At 43.9% G+C, this 18,541-nt stretch overlaps 1 protein-coding gene across 1 annotated transcript; it reads right to left on the bottom strand.

Annotated features, from left to right (window-relative positions):
* Nucleotides 1-4,291: 4,291 nt before the first annotated feature.
* Psmb1 (proteasome 20S subunit beta 1) lies at nucleotides 4,292-16,884 on the bottom strand. Its single transcript, XM_005342494.5, has 6 exons — nucleotides 16,715-16,884; nucleotides 13,347-13,454; nucleotides 11,972-12,053; nucleotides 10,327-10,456; nucleotides 5,441-5,547; nucleotides 4,292-4,590 (listed from the first exon to the last, which is right to left on the bottom strand). The coding sequence occupies exons 1-6, from the start codon at nucleotides 16,822-16,824 to the stop codon at nucleotides 4,405-4,407; spliced, it is 723 nt and encodes a 240-aa protein (XP_005342551.1). The 5' UTR covers nucleotides 16,825-16,884; the 3' UTR covers nucleotides 4,292-4,404.
* Between the last annotated feature and the right edge of the window lie 1,657 nt (nucleotides 16,885-18,541).

The raw sequence follows: 18,541 nt of genomic DNA on the forward strand, positions 1-18,541 counted from the left end.
ACATGCAAAGTGTTCAGGCACCAGCCAGCCATCTTTTAGGTTCAGGTGGACAGCGTATGGATGTGAGTTGTCCCCCGCAAAAGCTCATGTGTGAGACAATGTTAAGAAGGTCAGAGAAAGCCGTAACCAAATCAGTGAATTAATCACCCAATGGGATTGACTTGAGTGGTTAACTGCAGGCGGGGGGTGGGGGTGGTGGTTGGAGGAAGGCATTGGAGGCCTGGCTTTGGTGTATGTATTTTATATCTGGTGAGTGCTTCCTGATCATCTTGTGAGCTGCTTCCCTCTGCCATGCTCTTGCGCCATGATGTTCTGCGTCACCTCGAGCCCCAAGGCATGGAGCCTACCTTCTATGGACCAAGATCTCTGAAACCATGAGCTCTCAAATAAGCTTTTCTCTTCTATAATTGTTCTGATTGGGTCTCTTAGTCCTATCAGTGAAACAGCTGACTAAACCTGATGATGATGATGGGCTGTCACAGCTCCTGTGATCACACCTGGGCTCCCAGTTCCCTTAGCTTCTAGGCCCTTTGTGTCTAGCCCACAGCACAGGAGTCTGGTATCTCTTCACTAGAGGGAGGTCAGAACAGGTGAGACTGACGGGAAACTCAGTATCAGCAGGCTCTAGTCCCATCTGTCCTTGTGTCCCCACCTCCACCCCATGGCCCATGCTGTGGATTTCAGCTCTAATACCAAACACACAAAACAAAGGCCTCAAGCCTAACCCAGGCCCTCTTAATGTGGTAAGATCAAATTCTACAAGAGACCCATCTTAAGTCTCCCAGGTTGCTTCTCTGGTGGAATCTGTGTGCTGAAGACGTGGACTTTCTCCAGCTGTGTCCACAGCGAGCACTTGTGTATCAGGTGGTTTTTCATTGCTGAGATCATAATACCTGATGAGAGGAATGAAGAGGAGAAAAAGCTCACCTTGGCTCACAGAGATTTTCTGGTTTTAGAGTTCTAGTCCCTGGTTGGCAGACTCTATAGCTTTGGACCCAAGGTGAGCATCAAAGCAGAAGGGTATGGTGGAAGAAAGCTGCCTAGCTTACCGCAGCCTGGAAGCAGAGGGAAGGGAAGGAGCTTCAGGGAAGATGCGTTCTTCCAAGGTCCCGTGTGGGCAGTTTAAAGGTTTCTGCAGGGGCTGGGGATATAGCCTAGAGGTACAGTGCTTGCCTTGTACTCATGAGGCCCTAAAAAAACTGCCTTAAAGGTCCCTTCAGGTGAGCAAAATAAATACCAAGAGCTCTGATCCTAAGATAAGATGGCCAAGATAGATTTGTCCAAATTCCTTGAAAGAATGCATTTTCCCTGCACATCCCCAGTGACCCACCTCCTCCAGCCATGTCCAACCTGCCTAGTTATCACCCAGTTAGTTCATTCAAATTAGGATGGACTATTGGGTTAAAACTATCATTATCCAATCATTTTGCCTCTGAATATGCCTGCATTAATAGGAACTTTTGGGGGCGCTTTCATCCAAATCGTTACACCTGAGTATTTCATTTTAAAAATGGAGATTTTCATGCCCTAACCCCATGTCAGGGATAGCCCAGGACCTGGTTCTGAGCAAGCACCCTTGTAACTGGTGTGAATTTAGGGAAGGAAGACTGAGAGTCAAAGCGCATTAACATATATATACTCCTGGGCCATGAAGGTCTCACCTGGGTAACAGGTACAGGAAAGTAGGAAAAAAACCTACCAGGGTAATTACTGAGACCCTTGGTAAAAGGACCATTTTCTGGGGCTGAGGATGCTGCTCAAGCGGTAGCGTGCTCAGCTGGGATACGGGGGCACTGGGTTCTATCCTCAACACCACATAAAAATAAAATACAGATATTGTGTCCACCTAAAACTAATATATATATATTTAAAAAGACCATTTTCCTGCTGACTTGTCATATTCTGCTCAGCTGCGCTGTGGGCCCCTGCACAGATCAGGCCTGCAGTTGTAAGAAATGTCCAGGCTCAAGATCAGCACATCTGAGCATCACAGGCTCAGCTCATCTTAAGATCTAGAGAGTACATTTCTATCCTGCTTGATAATCAGCATACATCTATGTATCCAAAGTCAGCCTGGAAGCAAGGAGTAATGACTACAAATTCTCACAATGAGCAGAGAGTAAGGGTAACACCTCCCATAGTGAGCAGTGGGCAGGGAGCAAGGCTAAGACCTCCCATGGTGGACAGCATCCCTCAGCAGTTGTCACATTGCCTCTGGTTGGCAGACCAGCCTCTGCATGACCTCAGCATTGGCTGTAGGTGAACTGCCCCTCTCACCTTCACTCAAGGCTACAAGGCCTCCCTTTTCAAGTAAGGAATGAGGCTGAGTCACCATAAAGGTCACCCAAATCATCTGGGCTTGGGAACCTCTACCAGCACCCATGAACCACAGCATGGCAGCCATCCAGAGGCTACAAGACAGCTAGGCGAGTGTGACCTGGGAAGGTGGAAAGAAGACATCAACAAGCACAATTATAGGCCACTGATCCCACTCAATTCATAGAACTCCCCTGGCAACAGGGGTAGGTGAGGATCTTACAGAAAATTCTAGACATACAGATTAATGGAATTTAAGTTAGTGAAAAACCGAATCCCGAACAATGGGAAATACTTTGGACAAAGAATAAAATAGATCTAGTTTATATAAAGATGACAATTATGTATTTTGCATGTAAGTCCACCGTTTTTAACTGTGATCTTGAATGCTGACATCAGGTGCCAACCTGAAAGTTTAACGGGAATCTGCAGGGCTGGCAAAGCACTGCTCTGTGGTAGGCTGGGTATGGAAGATCCACCATGGATGCAGGCGCACCATCCTATGGGGCCCTGAGGGAACAAGAAGGCGGCAAGGGGAAATATACCTCTCTGGGGCTGGAACGTCAGACTCCCAAGCTCTTTCAGATGGACTGGGTGAGCTTGGCGCCCCAGCCTTCTCCAGGATGCAAAATGCCTATTGTGGGACTTTCCCAGGCTCTGTAACCAAGTGCCAGTTCCCCTAGTAAGTCTCAATGTACATCCATCCCACTGCTCTGTCTCTCTGGAGAGCTACAATATGATGGAAGAGAAATGCAAACAAAACCTTCCTGCTGTATGCCAGTACTTGTGCAGACCAGTCCAGACCCGTTTGTAGGATGAATGTTTATAATATGCATCTACCAAGAGTTTTTGGTAATCTGAATCAAATTCTATTTAGCAAAAGGTAAAATAAATGAAACTGGTTCCTAATATCAACCAACATTGTAAGAACCCCATCATATCACAGGCTGTCACAGCACCTAGGTTAACTGCACAGTAAAACTGTTCAACAACTGGGTGGGTGCAGTGTTGCAGCCTGTAATCCCAGCAATTTGGGAGACCGAGGCAGGAGGATTACAGGTTCAAGGCCAACCTATACAACTAAGGAAGGCCCTGTCTCAAAGAATATCAAGGGCTGGGGGATGTATGGGTTCAATCCTTAGTACCAAAACAATAATAAAAAACCAAACCACCAAATAACAACAAAGTTAAAATGCACTTTACAGTTCTCAGACAAAAAAGTCTTTAGCTCTATCAAAACCTAGGATCCCCTCTCTCTTTGTGATACTGGGATTCTAGGTTTGGGCCTGTGGCATGCTAGGCAAGCACTCCACCACTTAGCTCTACCCGAGCCTTCTCTCTATTGTAACATTACCAAAGCACTTGTGAGACTACTCCAAAATTGCCTTCTACTACTTGGGATTACTATTTAAAGTTTTTATAATTATTAGCCAAATAGTTATTTAATAAGATCTGGGGTAAAAAAAAAAAATTATCCCAGATTTCTGGCTAAAGCCCACATGAAAGGTTTCTCACTTTTACAATTTTTAAGAAATTCTGGTTCAAGATTTTTTTTTTACAGCACAGCCTTTTCAGATTGCCTGCTTGATAGTCCCAGGCATGAAAATTTTAAGCTATATCACTTATATACATTGAAGTTTTAATAAAACCCTGATAAACAACATCCCTTCTGGGCAGTTTAAAGATCCCTACAGGGGCTCGGGATGTAGCCTAGAGGTAGAGTGCCTGCCTTGCATGCATGAGGACTTGGGGTCAATCCCCAGCACAGCAAAAAAAAAAAAAAAAAAAAAGTGTCTTAAAAGTTCCTTCAGGTGAGTGGGTAAACTTAAATAAACACCAAGAGCCCAGTTCCTAAGATAAGCTAGCCAATAAGATAGATTTCTCCAAATTCCTTGCTGATAAATATGAGGGAAAATTCAGCAACACCTCTGGATGACAGCAATTGTGGGGAGAATGAAGAAAATGAAAGAAGAAATTCTACTTTCTAAATCTGTCTCCTTAGATAAAGCACATTTTAACAGAACAGGTACTTTAGGGTTCTTTCACAATAAAAAGACCTTGCCCAACAGCCCCCGGGACAGCCCATCATCAGTCCTTCCGAAGGGGAACAGTCTCCTCCCGGATTCCCTCTTTGGTCACAATGCAGATCCTGAGGGCATCCCCGGTGTATACGTCCCTCTCAGCTGCAGAAATGAAGACATCTTTCACCAGCCTCATGGCTCTGTCCAAAGACAATGGCACATGCTCCACGTTTTGCATGTTCTTGAAACCAACCTGGAAGGACAGGAGGCTGGCATGAGTGTCCTGTGATGGTAAAGGCCAAAGGAAGGTTCCAGCCTCCCCCCAGTACTCTCTCAGGTCTGTAGATTCATAATAAAAATATCACCCTAGAATGCCCTTCAGACCAAGAACTGCCAGTCTTGGATGAATCACACACACCAGAAACCTGGGATGAACTCATTGGCAAAGCTTCCATTCTTGAGAAGCTAAATCAAGCAAGGTAGAGACAGGTAAGCAGAGGAAGAGACAGTGTCATAACTAAGAAGAAAGTGGGCCAGGACCAATTTCTATAGCCACCAACTAGGTCCACTAGAAGAAGGCAGCAGCAGAGTACCCAAGAAGTCAAGTGCTAAAGGACACACTGCAGGCTGAGAGCACCAGGCATTCCTGACTGTGGGGGAGGTACACAGGAAGAGTGTGTGGTTTTAGGGAAAAGCAGTGTCCAGTGGTGGGAAATGAGGCAGACAAGCAAGAACCAAAGGCATGGCCAAACAAATCATACTTGACAAGTGAACTAGGGAACGAACACTGGAGACAGAAGGGGGACTGGAAAGTAAATTCAGAAATGTAGGTTTGAATCTTGGCAGCTATGATGGTGGAGACAAATGAAAAACATCCCTGGAAGTTAGAACCAGAAAAGTGAAGGGGTAAAAAAGCATTTTCATGACCTCAGGAGGGCACAAACCAACTGCTGAAGAGGTCAGACCCCAGAGAGCTGGCAGAACAGACACGGCATGGTTTGGGCAGTGACACCAACCAGATGAACTCAGCAGCTCCTTAGGAAAAGGAAGAGCACTAAGAGGGAGGTGCTGCATCTGGCCACAGTCAGACACAGGCTCCTTACCTGGTTGTCGAGCAGGGGCTGCAGCATAGCACTGGCTGAGCCTCCAGCCTTGAAGGAGTCTCTCTGGTAGGAGCCTACTGGGTCAAAGCTGTACACAGCTCCCTTTCCTTAAAGAAAAAAACAGTCTCCATAAGGACGGCACCCAATCACCACCCAGACCACGGTAAAAATGAAAATAAATCCAGTCAAAACATGATGTGAAATGCACCACCAACTCAGCTAACTTCAGCCAATGACCAGAACACATTCACTGCTGTGCCGGTGACACCAGCAGAAAGCATGGTCAGAGCAAGAGACCCAACCCTAGGCTCAGACACTGCAGGCAACCTACTTACGAGACACTTGACATGATCTGCAAGGTCACGCTGCTGTTATCAACCTGTGGCCCCAACATGTAGTGGGATGCAGATGCATCGGCTAATAGGTTACAGGGTCTGCTCTAATTTCTGACCAAATCCCTAATATTTCTAAATAGTATAGTTTTTATAATATTTCTAACTTGTATAGTTTTGGCATTGACCTGACAGTTGAAAATTTTTCCAGTGGTAAATGCATGAGTGATCATAAGGAATACTTGCTGTGTTTGAAGCATAAAGCCAATCCTTCATAAAGGAGGAATTTCAGAAAAACATAAATGACACATGTAAAATATTAGGTTTGCCCAAACTATAACAACTTGAATTACTAGAATGATAAAAAATAGCTTCTTTGGCTGGGGTTGTAGCTCAGTGGTAGAGCACTTGCTTAGCATGTACAAGGCACTGGGTTCACTCCTCAGCATCACATAAAAATAAATAAATAAAATAAAAGCATTATGTTCCTGTACAACTAAAAAAAAAACTTAAAAAAAAAAAAAAAAAAGAACAGCTTCTTTGCTGGGCACAGTGGCACGTGCCTGCAATCCCAGCAGCTCAGCAGGCAAGGCAGATCACTAGTTCAAAGCCAGCCTCAGTAATTTAGCAAGGCCCTAAGCAACTTAGTGAGATACTACCTCAAAAAATGAAAAAATAAAAATAAAAAGGGAGTGGGATGGGGTAGAGAGAAGACCTGGGGACATGGCTTATTGGTTAAGTGCCTCTGGGTTTAATTCCTGGTTGCTCCCCCAACAGAACAACGAGAAGCTAAGAAAAACAGAATCTGAATCCACTTCCTAGCAATATGACAGAAACTTGTGGGACAATGAGGATGTGCCCGGCAGACTCCACTGAAGCAGATGTAAATGATGCCCTCTCTGGCCCAAGAACCTCCTGGTGTGAAAGCACACACACGACGACGACTCAGTCATGACTCCTTGTAAACAAGAAAGACACCTCTATATCACCCAAGAGCACAAAACTTGTCAGTAGAAAGAGCAAACCCTGGAGCCAGCCCCGCCCCTCAGTATCCCAATATGGCCTGCTCAGGCCATGTTTCAGTGATCAAAAACATTAATATCTGCTATCACCCCAGAGAGGTTATGAGGTTAATACACTCAAAATACGTAGGTAGTTTCCAGTGCACACATGTTCAGTGTGCACCTTGTTACTACTACTCAGCAGCCCTGGAAGAAGACTTACATGTATGTAACGGGACTATGGAAGACGGGACAATACAGAATGAATTGAGCTGGGTAACATGTACAAGACAATCCTGTTCTTTAAGACATAAGAAAACTTATGCATATCTGGAGTCATCAGCTTAAAACTATACAATACATCCAATGTATGGTTACAGGAAAATACAGGTTGGACATCCTTCATCCAAAATGCTTAGGACAAAACGAAAAAGAAGAATCCCCTGATCTGGTTATTCAACAATGAGAAATTTTATAGGTATACAAAAGCTGGAAGAATAAATAGCAAACTGTATTTGATTATCTTTTGAGTGTGGGATTGAAGGTAAACAACAAAAATGCTTCTCTATTGTTTGAGTTTTTAAATAAAGAACACGTCACTCTGCAATTTTTGAAAAAGCTTTTTTTTTAAAAAAAATTATGGATGTGAGACATCATGGATCATTCAGAAGGCATGCCTAAAACTGCATGTAACTGACTGGAACAACACATGACACTAGAACTGGAGTACTCCAGCATCACCCGGAAGATGTGGGGTAGGGAAAATCTTCTTACCATGTGTGCACAACTGCCACTGTTATCTTTGTGTACTTTTTCTATTGCAGAAATATGAAGACTGAATTTCATGCTGGACAAGGCAACATGAAGTCCCCCAAGAGAATCTAGGGAAGTGTCTTTGAGAAAGCAAAGGTCCACTAACCTCAGCCTACCAAGAAGGAATGGAAAAGAGACATAAAGGCAAAAGAAAACCATATCTCGTACAAGCTGAGTGGCCACAAGCAAAATGAGACACAAAAGCTTTCCCTGAGGGTGGAACCAAGTTCAGAAAACTAGAAAGAACAGATCTGAGGAAAGCAAAGAAAAGGGTGAGATCTGCCATAAACAGACTTCAAGAGGCCCCTAGAGAAAGCAAGAGACACTGGCAACATCTGTGCAGGGGCATAAAGCTTGACTGTGAAGCACATTCTCTCAACAAAATTCAAAAAGCTCTATGATTTTCAAATAAATAAATTAATTAGAATAAAGCCAGATAAGTAAGTCCTTGAGAGATACAGATAAGTTTTGGCTTTCCTAACCAGGCAGGAAAGCCTTAAGACTAACAGATTAACTAAGAACGTACATAAAATCAAGCTTTCACATTCCCTGCTGGTAGAAGTGAACTGTACATCCTTTCTAGAGGACTGGGCAGTAATGAAAACAAAATGAAAAAGAAGAATCCCCCGATCTGGTAATTCAACAATGAGGAATTTTTTCTGGAGGAGAAAAACACAATTAGAGAAATAAACAGAGGTATATTTTTTACAAGGATGTTTCTCATGTTGTTTACAGGAAGGAAAGCTGAACAACCTGAATGCCTGTGGAGGACAGTGAGGCACACCAAAGTACAGCCTCATAGCACGGAATCATATGCTAAGAGTCCTTAGGCATATCTGGAATCATCAGCTTAAAACTACATTATATATCCAATGCATGGTTATAGGAAAATACAGGTTGGACATCCCTCATCCAAAATGCTTAGGACCAGAAGAATTTCAGATTTTTAAATTTTGGAATATTTATATATATAATATAAGGTATCTTGGGATTGGGACCCAAATCTTAATGTGAAAATCACTTACGTTTCATACACATAACCAAAAGGTAATTTCATAAAGTATTTTAGATAATTTCATTCATGGAACAGTTTTGCGGTGTGGATTTTCCCACCTATGGTGCTAGTCAAGTTTTGAATTACAGAGCATTTGAGGCTTCAGAGTAGAGATTCTCAACCTATACTACTGTCTTACTCATGCGCAACTACATGAGTGTATAAGCATGTATTTACTGTTCTCACTACAGAAAAACTAAGGTTCCTTTCTGGGGAAAATGTTTAGAAAGCATGGCAGGAACAAAGAGACTAAAGGCACAGACTCAGGTAAAGCAGACGCAGAAGGGCAGCTGCTCACCTCGTCAACAGGAAGCACTGCCTCCAGGTCGCCTCTCAGAAGGCAGGAAGGCTCTGGACTCAGGGCACCAGGCTCAGAGCAGAAAGGGTTCAGGAAGGAATGAAAATAGAAGAAACAAATAGAAAGCTGACAGAAAAGAGCAGATCTCTAGCTTTCTTCCCTGCTGAGGCCTTGAAGGTAGGCACCCAGCATTAAGAAACCTTCATCCAAAGGGGTGCAGGTCACCTAAGTACCCAGCTGAAGCCAGCGGGTGAGCGACACCAAGACCTTCTGGTATACCACTCTGAAAGACAAACGGTCACCCAGAAATAAAAAAAAATCTGAAGAAAGGCTCTGCTACAGAGACAGGCAAGGAAAATAAAACCACACAAAAAACAATCTAATGAAATGCAAACAATACAAGAAAATTTCAAATTAAGTACAAAATAAATAATAGAAGGATTGAAAAAAAAGCCATTAAACAGGGAAAATCGCTTAGAAATTGAAGACACCAGAAACAAAAGTAATAGAGTGAAAAACTAAAGTTGTATGCTGGCCATACAGCTCAGTGGTAGTGTACTCGCTTAGCATGTGTGAGACCCTGGGTTCCTTCCCAGCACTGTAAAAAAAACCCCAATAAATAAATTTGAGAAAAACTAAAAAATATCAGATTCTGAAAGCAAAATCTCAAAAAAAAGGCCACTCTGATTTTTTTTCTAGAAATATTTGGGAGATGCATGCCACCCAAATAAGGAAATAAACCAAGAGGAAAGCCCGGGATCCAGCCTCTAATTGGTGGCATGCATCTGTCCTGAGAGACTGTGTTTTTGGAAGCAAATGATATCAAAATCGTAACTGGTAGAAAATAGCAGCACCATGTGGGGTAAAGCAGCTGTGGACCAAAGACAGATGGAAATGTCAGGTGAAACACTTTCTCAGACATTGCCTCTTCTTCTGATAGAAAACCAAAGAGGTGTTTCAGAAAGGTTCTCAGAACACTGAGAAAGTATAGACAGTAAGTACCCCAAATGACTTTGAAGACATCACTTTACAAAAACTTTTTGAGTCAACTACTAAATATGTCAATAATTCCTTGTGATCACTTAGGATCACATGCAGGTCAAGATCCCATAGGCCATATTTTTCTCTGAGATAAAAATGCAAAATTACAACTTTACGGTATGCAAGACTCCCAGGAAAGAGCAAAATAACTGACTGCTAATGTGCACCACATGCAGTACTTGCTGTGTGCCTTCTGATGTCATTGATCCCTCTTAGCTTGAGATCCTTCTCATGACCAAAACATGAATTGCTGGGTTAGAGGGAGTTTACGGCTCCTTTCCACTCCAAGCAGAAAGGGACACATCTGGGAACCACGCCCCCTCCCTTGCCAGAAAGCAAGGCTCTACCTTCTTCATCGAGTCCACCGATGATGTTGTAGACATAGTATGGGAAGAAGCGCCTTGAGTACAGGATGGTAGACAGCATCGCAGCAATGGCCCCCGTTGTCATGGCCTTATTATTGGAATGCTTGTACATCTGCAGGATTTGGCAAAAACAGAAGGCATATGAAGGTGGAGCCTGCAATCTCTTTCACATCAAACACAACAATACCTACGTAAAGTGGTACTCTATTAGATCCTTAAAATCTCAAGGGAACAAATGCTAAGCTTGCCTTCCACTCTCTGGCCCTGTAAGAGGGCACATGAGGTAACTTAGGAAAGCCTTCCAAATCCACACCTCCCCTTCACTGTGAACCTAGACCAGGGGCCATCAAAACCTAGCACAGGCCAAATTTTAGCCCACTGCCTGTCTCTGCGAATATAGCTATGATGGAACACAGCCACACTCACTCATCACATACTATCTCCAGCTGTCTTTTCAGGACAACAGCAGAGTGGGGCAGCTATGACAGAGGCCAGATAGCCCATGAGGCTGAAAATGCTCGTCATCTGGCCTGCCACAGATCAGTCTGCTGACCCACATCAGAGCCAGATGTGGCCCCCATCTCTGCAAACACCTGTGAGAACAGGAGACAAAGGGCAGATCCTTAGTTTGCAAGATTCCAGTACAGAGAGTGGTCTCGCTCCTCAAAGCATTCCCAGCAGAGAACACAAGTAAAAAACAGGCTCCTAGGATAACAATATAGTGTTTTCATAATCCTAGATTTGTCAGACTCTTGGGAATCCAGAATAACTCAACAGAAATTCTGCAAAACTCACAATATAAAATGGGTTTAGGTTGACTTAATTTTTGTCAATCATATAGCATCACTAAAGAGAAACCCAACACTATAAACCCAAACCATGACTTTCAAAATATAGAAAAATAAAAACCTATGTAAAATACACATTAACAATCGCTGTAGATACCTTCTAACATATCTGAAACCTTGAACATAAGGTCCTAAAAAGCGCAAACAACTGATGAACAGTGAAATCATTTCTATCCAACCCAAGTCAGTGCCAGTGAAGCCAATATTCACCTGCCTAGTGATGGTGTCACAACTGGTGTGAAATCAGCCTCAACAAGCAAAGCCACGTGACCACCTTGTTGGCACTTTCCTGTCATACCACCCCCTACCCCTGGTGGCCACCACTGAAGCCTGTCAGGTGATGGGCTATAGCTCCCACCCTCACTCCTGGTCTATTCCTTCCTCTTCCTGCTCATGTGTCTGTACACTAAGGTCAATGGTACAAAGGGAGAAATCCTTTCAGCTGACAGTGCTTCAAACCAAGTGCCTGCTAACACATTCTGGGGCACCTTCTGCCCCAGACAGTTTTAGAGGGAAAAGTTTCCTATGAGCCCCTCTAAGGCTACTTGGAGAAAGAACTTCTCATGGTACAGAGATATCAGCATGTGAAGGAGCTGCTGGTTCACAATGAGACCTCAACAAACCTAGTCAGCAGGATCACTTCACTTCTAGGATACAATGTTTTGCCTGTTAAATTCATGCTTCTCCAGCTGTTCTAAGCAACAGTCATATTGCAGGCCTAAGAATCTAATGGATTGTTTCTAATTTTCAATGGTGTTGACAAGTACAAAAGCACCTACCTTCAGTCTTGCTTCAATAATCTTTGTCAGGGTAAGGCAGTCTCCATGAAAACCGCTACATCCAATGACTGTTTTGTCTGTTCTGTAAAAAGCACATTTCAGCAAGGATGGTTAAAATCTGATGGTGTTATATCATTCTCTATCTCCAGATCTTGTGTATTTTATTAAGACAAAGGAGAAAAGGGTGCTCACTTCAGCAGCACACTCATCACAACAGATGCTACCCAGGTGACAAAACTCACACTGGATGGTGTCTATATAGCCAAGTTTAAAGCTTTCTTTTTAACATTTACTACTCTCAAACTCTGAAAGGTACATCTTAGAAGAGGAAAGCACTGGCGGAAAAGAAAGCAGATCCAAGGGCAGAAGGGACTGGGACAATGCTTCTTAGGTTAAGATGTGGGCCTTGCTCAAACCAGGAAACAAGAAGGCGCTGTCATCTTCCTCACCTACTCCCCACAGCACCACAAGGGCCTGTACAAAGGGCCCAGAAGGACTCACACCTTATCTCTCTCATTCCCACTCCAATTCATGCTTAGTAAACTGTGACTCAACTTGGGATTAACAAGGATTCATAGCATTTCCCAAATGGTCATTTAAGTACTGCAGCTAATCAGCAAGACGCACTTCTGTGATATATACAGACAGTTCTATTTTGGTATATATAACTTCATTTCATACATTTTAGGAAGATAATTATTCCGCCCATTAAAACTTTAAGTTATTCAAGGAAAAATAAACTAGGAAAATTTAAGAACACTTAGTAGATATGGTGCTATGGTTTAGATGTTTGTCCCTTCCAAAATGTGCTGAGGTTTAACTGCCACTGTGATGGCATGTTTCGGGTAGAGCCCTCATGAACAGACTAATGCTGTGCACCCCTTTCTCTCTGTCCTTCTGCCATGTTATGACACAGTACAGAGACCATGGCCAGATGCTGTTCCCCCAAGGCTGGAATTCCCAGCACTATGAGCCAAAACACTTCTATTCACATAAGTGGACTTACACAAATGATTAGAGGCATAGAAAGAAATGTTAACAAAATGCTCAAGGTAAGATCCTGGGGATGGCATATTGGTGTTCATTATGAAATTCCTTTGTTGAATAAAAGTGCTTGAATTTTCAATAGTGAGATGCTAGGATAAAAACACATAGGTTACCAAAAGCAGTGTGGGTACCCAGATATAGCAAGTATCAAAAACTCTGCAATGAATTTAGAAAATGCTTAGAAAATTGTTCTTTAGAGAAAATACAAGATAAGCTCCCAAGGCAGCGTAAAAAGTCACTAAACAAACTGCTTAACCGGAGGAATCTTTTGCAGCATTATGTCATCACAAAGACATCATGAAATATGTCCTTAGAAAAATTTACTTACAACTTGTAACATTTGGGGCTGTCCCGAGTGTGAATAGAAAAGCCTTCACTGAGCCGAGTGTCAGAAGCAACAATCGAAAAGTCTTCACCAGCAATTGCCAATACAGTACTGAGGAAACAAAGAGAAAATTAATGCTTCGGGGTGGTAACCCTACCTTTCCTAATGGAAGAATGCTCCACAGGACATATTTGGATGTGAACAAAAACAGGATTCCAATGGAAGAGGAAAGACTGGCTATAAATGTCTTGGGAAAAAACCCTAATCATCCCAAATTCAAGCAAAGGCTCCCTGACAGGAATAAATGAAAAAGCCACTGAATTATTATCATCATCAAATCAGAAACCTTACTAATGCAAGGTTGTAGTTTAAAAACCCTGACATTATAAAATGATGAAATGAGGACCAGGTATAGATAGCGGCAGAAGGGAGCAGTGCATCTTCTTGTGCCAAGAGTATCTAATGTCTTGCACACAGCAGACACTTGGGTACTTGCTGACGAGTGGAGAGACAGCAAATTTCCCCTAAGATCCTTAAAGCAGAAACTCCAAAAGCAGACCCGGGTCCTAATTCTGATTCTCCAACTTAGCAGATACAAGGCTGCTGGGTATGTTATTTAGCTTCTCAAGGCCCCAATTTCCGTTTTTACAGCAGAGCTATAAGTCATAGACTTGTTGGGTATTGGCAAGGGTTAAGTGAGCTGACAGTTGTAAAGCCCTTATAACAGTGACTATGCAGCACTGCTCCTCTACTAGATGTGAGCTATGACTGCAGTGGCATATGCTTGAATGAGAGTAAGATGACTAAGCACCTGGGTTCTGGAATTACTGGAGGCAGAGACCTTCACTTGTCACCCAACACTTCTGTGACCTTAGACAAATTCTCCAGGTTCAAGTTAATGACAATAGCAGTACCGGTGTTACAGGGTATCTTTGAGAATTAAATGACAACAATCCACACTGAACACCTAGGGTTGAGGATGTAGCTCAGTAGTGGAGTGCTTGTGAGCATGTGCAAGACCCAGTAGTGCCAAAAAATAAAAATAAAAAGTCACAGCACCTAGCATAGTGCCTTCCAGAATATAGTACTCGGAAAACTTGAGGTCCTATTTTACTGAATAAGGTTTTCACTAAAGTTTCAAAGTAGAAAAGGATGCATTCCAGGGATTAGCAAGCAAAGGGAAACAGCTAATATTTACATAGTACATGAAAACAACCATTCAGGTGGCCATTTTAGTGCAAGAGAGTGGAGAGACATATTCCTGCATGATGGACAGGGATCCTGCTGTGGAAGGGCCCAAATGTCAAGCTAAAGATTTATGAATTTATAAAAAAAAAATTTGAATTTTAGCAAGGTACTGTGAAGATTATCTGAGCAAGAATGAAAAAAGTTCAATTTGCACAAAAGGGTTTGATGACTACTCTGACAACACCACAATGTAAAACGGGACAGAAACATGCTCCAGAACAAGTAATGCAATGGGAGGGAAGCAGGGTAAAGAGGAGAAAAGGGGATGCACCCCAAACAACACACACACACACACACACACAATGGACTGAAATGCAGAGCTGGAAAAACCCATTATGACATCCATGATTTTACAGAAGCAGAATAATGACATAACTATGCCGCACATCTAAAGGAGGTGATGTGGTTAAAAAGAATAATTAGCTTGTTTTGCTTACTCTCCTCAGATGGTGAGAATAGAAAAATCAAGGCATAAATGTTTTACAGGAAAACAACAAACAAACAGAATTGAGGAACTTATGAGAAGTAGAACTGGAGAAAAAGTCTTGGGAATTATACTCCCAGGTATGGGACATGTGACTGCTAAGGACAGACTTGGAGGCTAAAAATTAATAGAAATAAGCCTCATTTTGTAGAAGCAGAGGCTGCCTGAAAGCCAGCCGAAATACATGCTAAAGATTGAGAATGGGTGGCAATGTAATAATCAAAAGATTATAAATCTTAGAAGAGTAATAGCTTTAACTGGATTACAAGTTAAACTGGATGACAAGGGTAAAAAAGTGAATGAGAACTGAAATTCTATTATCAAGAATTTATGCAGGGAGCAGTGGCACAAGCCTGTAATCCCAGCGGCTCAGGAGGATGAGGCAGAAGGATCCCCAAGTTCAAGTCCAGCTTCAGCAATTTAACAAGGCTAAGCAACTTGACAAGAGCCTGACTCTAAATGTGGGGGGGGGGGAGAAGGCTGGTGTGTAGAGTACCCAAAAAAAAAAAAAAAAAAAAAAAGAATTATAACAGTTTTATGAAATGGGTCTGACAATCCACTTTATAATATGAATCATCACATGACATGTTAATGAGTGCAATGGAAAAGTAAACAAACCCAGTGATGACAGAATTCTGAATTCAAGTCCTGACTCAATTCACGCAAGGTCTGTAACTCAATTCAAACACACAAAGTCCTGACTCAATTCACACAAGGTCTTTAACTTCCAAGAGCCTCACCGGGCTAAATATCATCTAATATTTACTGATCCTGAGAACTGAATATGATCATTGCTGGTACGTCACAAAATGTCTTTGATTCTCCCCAGAAGTACTAAGTAGCTAAGGAACAAAAATAAATTTAAGTTCAAGAAATGAAAAGGTAGCCAGGCACCTATAATCCCAGTGGCTCAGGAGGCTGAGGCATAAGGACCCCAAGTTCAAAGCCAGCTTCAGCAACCAGGGAGGCGCTAAGCAAACTCAGGGAGACCCTCTCTAAATAAAATACAAAATAGGGTGGGGATGTGGCTCTGTGGTCGAGCCCCCCCCCAACCGAGTTCAATCCCTGGCAGCGCCCTCCACCAAAAGAAAAAAAAAAAAGAAACGAAGAGGTACCCAAAGACCACACTGCTCTTCAGTAGCATGACCAAAACTAAAACTGATTCTTCACGATCTTAACACACTCTCACATTCAATATTTCAAGTTAATTAAGGACCTGATTGGTATTTTGTTTTTTTCTAAAGAACCATCTGCACGCCTGTCATCCCAGCGACTACGGAGACTAGGGCAGGAGGATCCAGGAGGATCCAAAGTTCGAGGCCCGCCTGGGCAACTTAGCAGATCATACCAAAAAATAAACAGGGCTGGGGCTGTGGCTCAGCGGTAGAGCTCCCGGGTCCAGTGCCCAGCGGCAAAACCAAACCAAGAACCGTCGTGAGAAATGGCTGATACACTCCAGGCGCCGTCAAGAAACCCACGCCCTCCAGGGAAAGGACTGCTAGAGACCCAGCGGGCACTCCGACAGCACCAGGCCCCGAGCGGCCCGAGAGCACACGTAGCTTTCCCCGATCCCGGGCCCAGAGCCCGAGCTCCGCCGCGCGCCCTCAGGCCCACCGCTCCCGCCGCCGCCGGGCGTTACCCTCCGTTGAAGGCGTAGGGCGAGAAGCGCAGCCGCCAGGGACCCGCGGCGCCCAGCGCCTCCATCTCCGGCTGCCCGCCGCAACCCCAGGACGAGACTGCGGACGACATCGCGCGGCACGGCTAGTGCTGTCTCACGACGAGATGGCGGCCCGGCCGGAAGTCGCGCCGCTTCCGGCTTCCGCGGGCGCCTCTACCCGGAGCCTCTCTTTGCTCCTGGAGGTCCGCGCCGCCTGTCTTGCAGAGCTGATGAGACTAAAATTTTTCTCCTTCAGAAAAAGAAAACATTCGAGTTCACTTTTGGCGGGCCAAATTGAGAGTCTGGCCACACCAAAAATTTGGCCAGACTATGGAGCAGCGGCAACTTGAAGGCCCCCTGGGCGGTAGAGGACCCAGCCCCAGATGCACACGTAGTCAGGCCGCAGCTTTCTGAAAGGCCTCAGACCGTACCAGCTGAAGGCCATGAAAAGCGGAGTGACTGATTAACCGAGGAGCTGCCACAAAATGAGATATGTCACTCCAAATAAACGAGGCGACTTCGGCTGCTTGGGAAACCGGAAAGACACACCTGCGCCCCGTAACCCTAACAATGCGGGCGACAGCACGGCGTGCAGAGCAGGTGGGGCCGTTTGGCCGGCGTGTGGGAGGCTGTAGCGTGCCAGTGCACACGTTCTTACGCACTTACTTACACAAATTATGTTTCCAATCCTACGTGCAAGCCCTCAAGCAAGCAATGAACTAATGTAGGATGCACTACCTAATAAGCACACGCCATTCTGTAGTAATATTTTTTTAAAATATTTATCTTTTAGTTTTCAGCGGACACAACACCTTTGTATGTGGTGCTGAGGATCGAACCCGGCCCGCACGCATGCCAGGCGAGCGCGCTACCGCTTGAGCCACATCCCCAGCCCCTAACACATGCAATTCTGGAACCAGAAAGATTTCTTTTTGGGACCAGGCGGGTCCCGGGATTGAACTCGGGAGCACTCGACCACTGAGCCACATCCCCAACCCTATTCTGTATTTTATTTAGAGACAGGGTCTCAGTTGTTTAGTGCCTCGCTTTTGCTGAGGCTGGCTTTGAACTCGCGATTCTGTCTCAGCCTCCCGAGCCGCTGTGATAACAGGCGTGCACCACGGCGCCCTACCCAAAGATTTTTTTAAAAAGTACTTGTTTAAAACCTTTTCCCGGGGCTGGGGATGTGGCTCAAGCGGTAGCGCGCTCGCCTGGCATGCGTGCGGCCCGGGTTCCATCCTCAGCACCACATACCAACAAAGAGAACTAAAAAATAAATATTAAAAATTCTCTCTCTCTCTCTCCTCTCTCTCACTCTATCTTTTAAAAAAACAAAAACAAAAACCTTTTCTCATGTTTTACCATATAATAAAACAAAGGATTTTCCTTAATGGTCATGGCCCGAGAAGATCACCATTCTGCTTATTCTAGTCCTCCACAGGTTAACAAGGTGCCAGGTTCTGTCCTGGGTACTTATTTTAAGTACAATTTCTCACTCTTAAAGAACACACAACCTTACTGATAATTAGAAATACAAAGGAAGCAGATAAGCAAACAACATACTATATGAATATGCCTAGTATCAGGGAGCAGCAATAGATCATACCTTGTGACAACCACAAAGAGTGAGGAGCGCACGAGGTGGTAGTAGTAGAATTAAAATATAAATGAATGTGTGAGTACACGCCATCTGCTTCTGTTTTTCCTCATTCTGCAAGCTCGCATTTGCGAACTAGGTAAGGAATACATGAGTGCCATTTGCCACGCACTGCTCATGATTCACGCAAACTCACAACTCTAACGGGAAGT

Source organism: Ictidomys tridecemlineatus, chromosome 8 (genome assembly GCF_052094955.1).
Source record: "Ictidomys tridecemlineatus isolate mIctTri1 chromosome 8, mIctTri1.hap1, whole genome shotgun sequence".
NCBI classification, from domain to species: Eukaryota; Metazoa; Chordata; class Mammalia; order Rodentia; family Sciuridae; genus Ictidomys; species Ictidomys tridecemlineatus.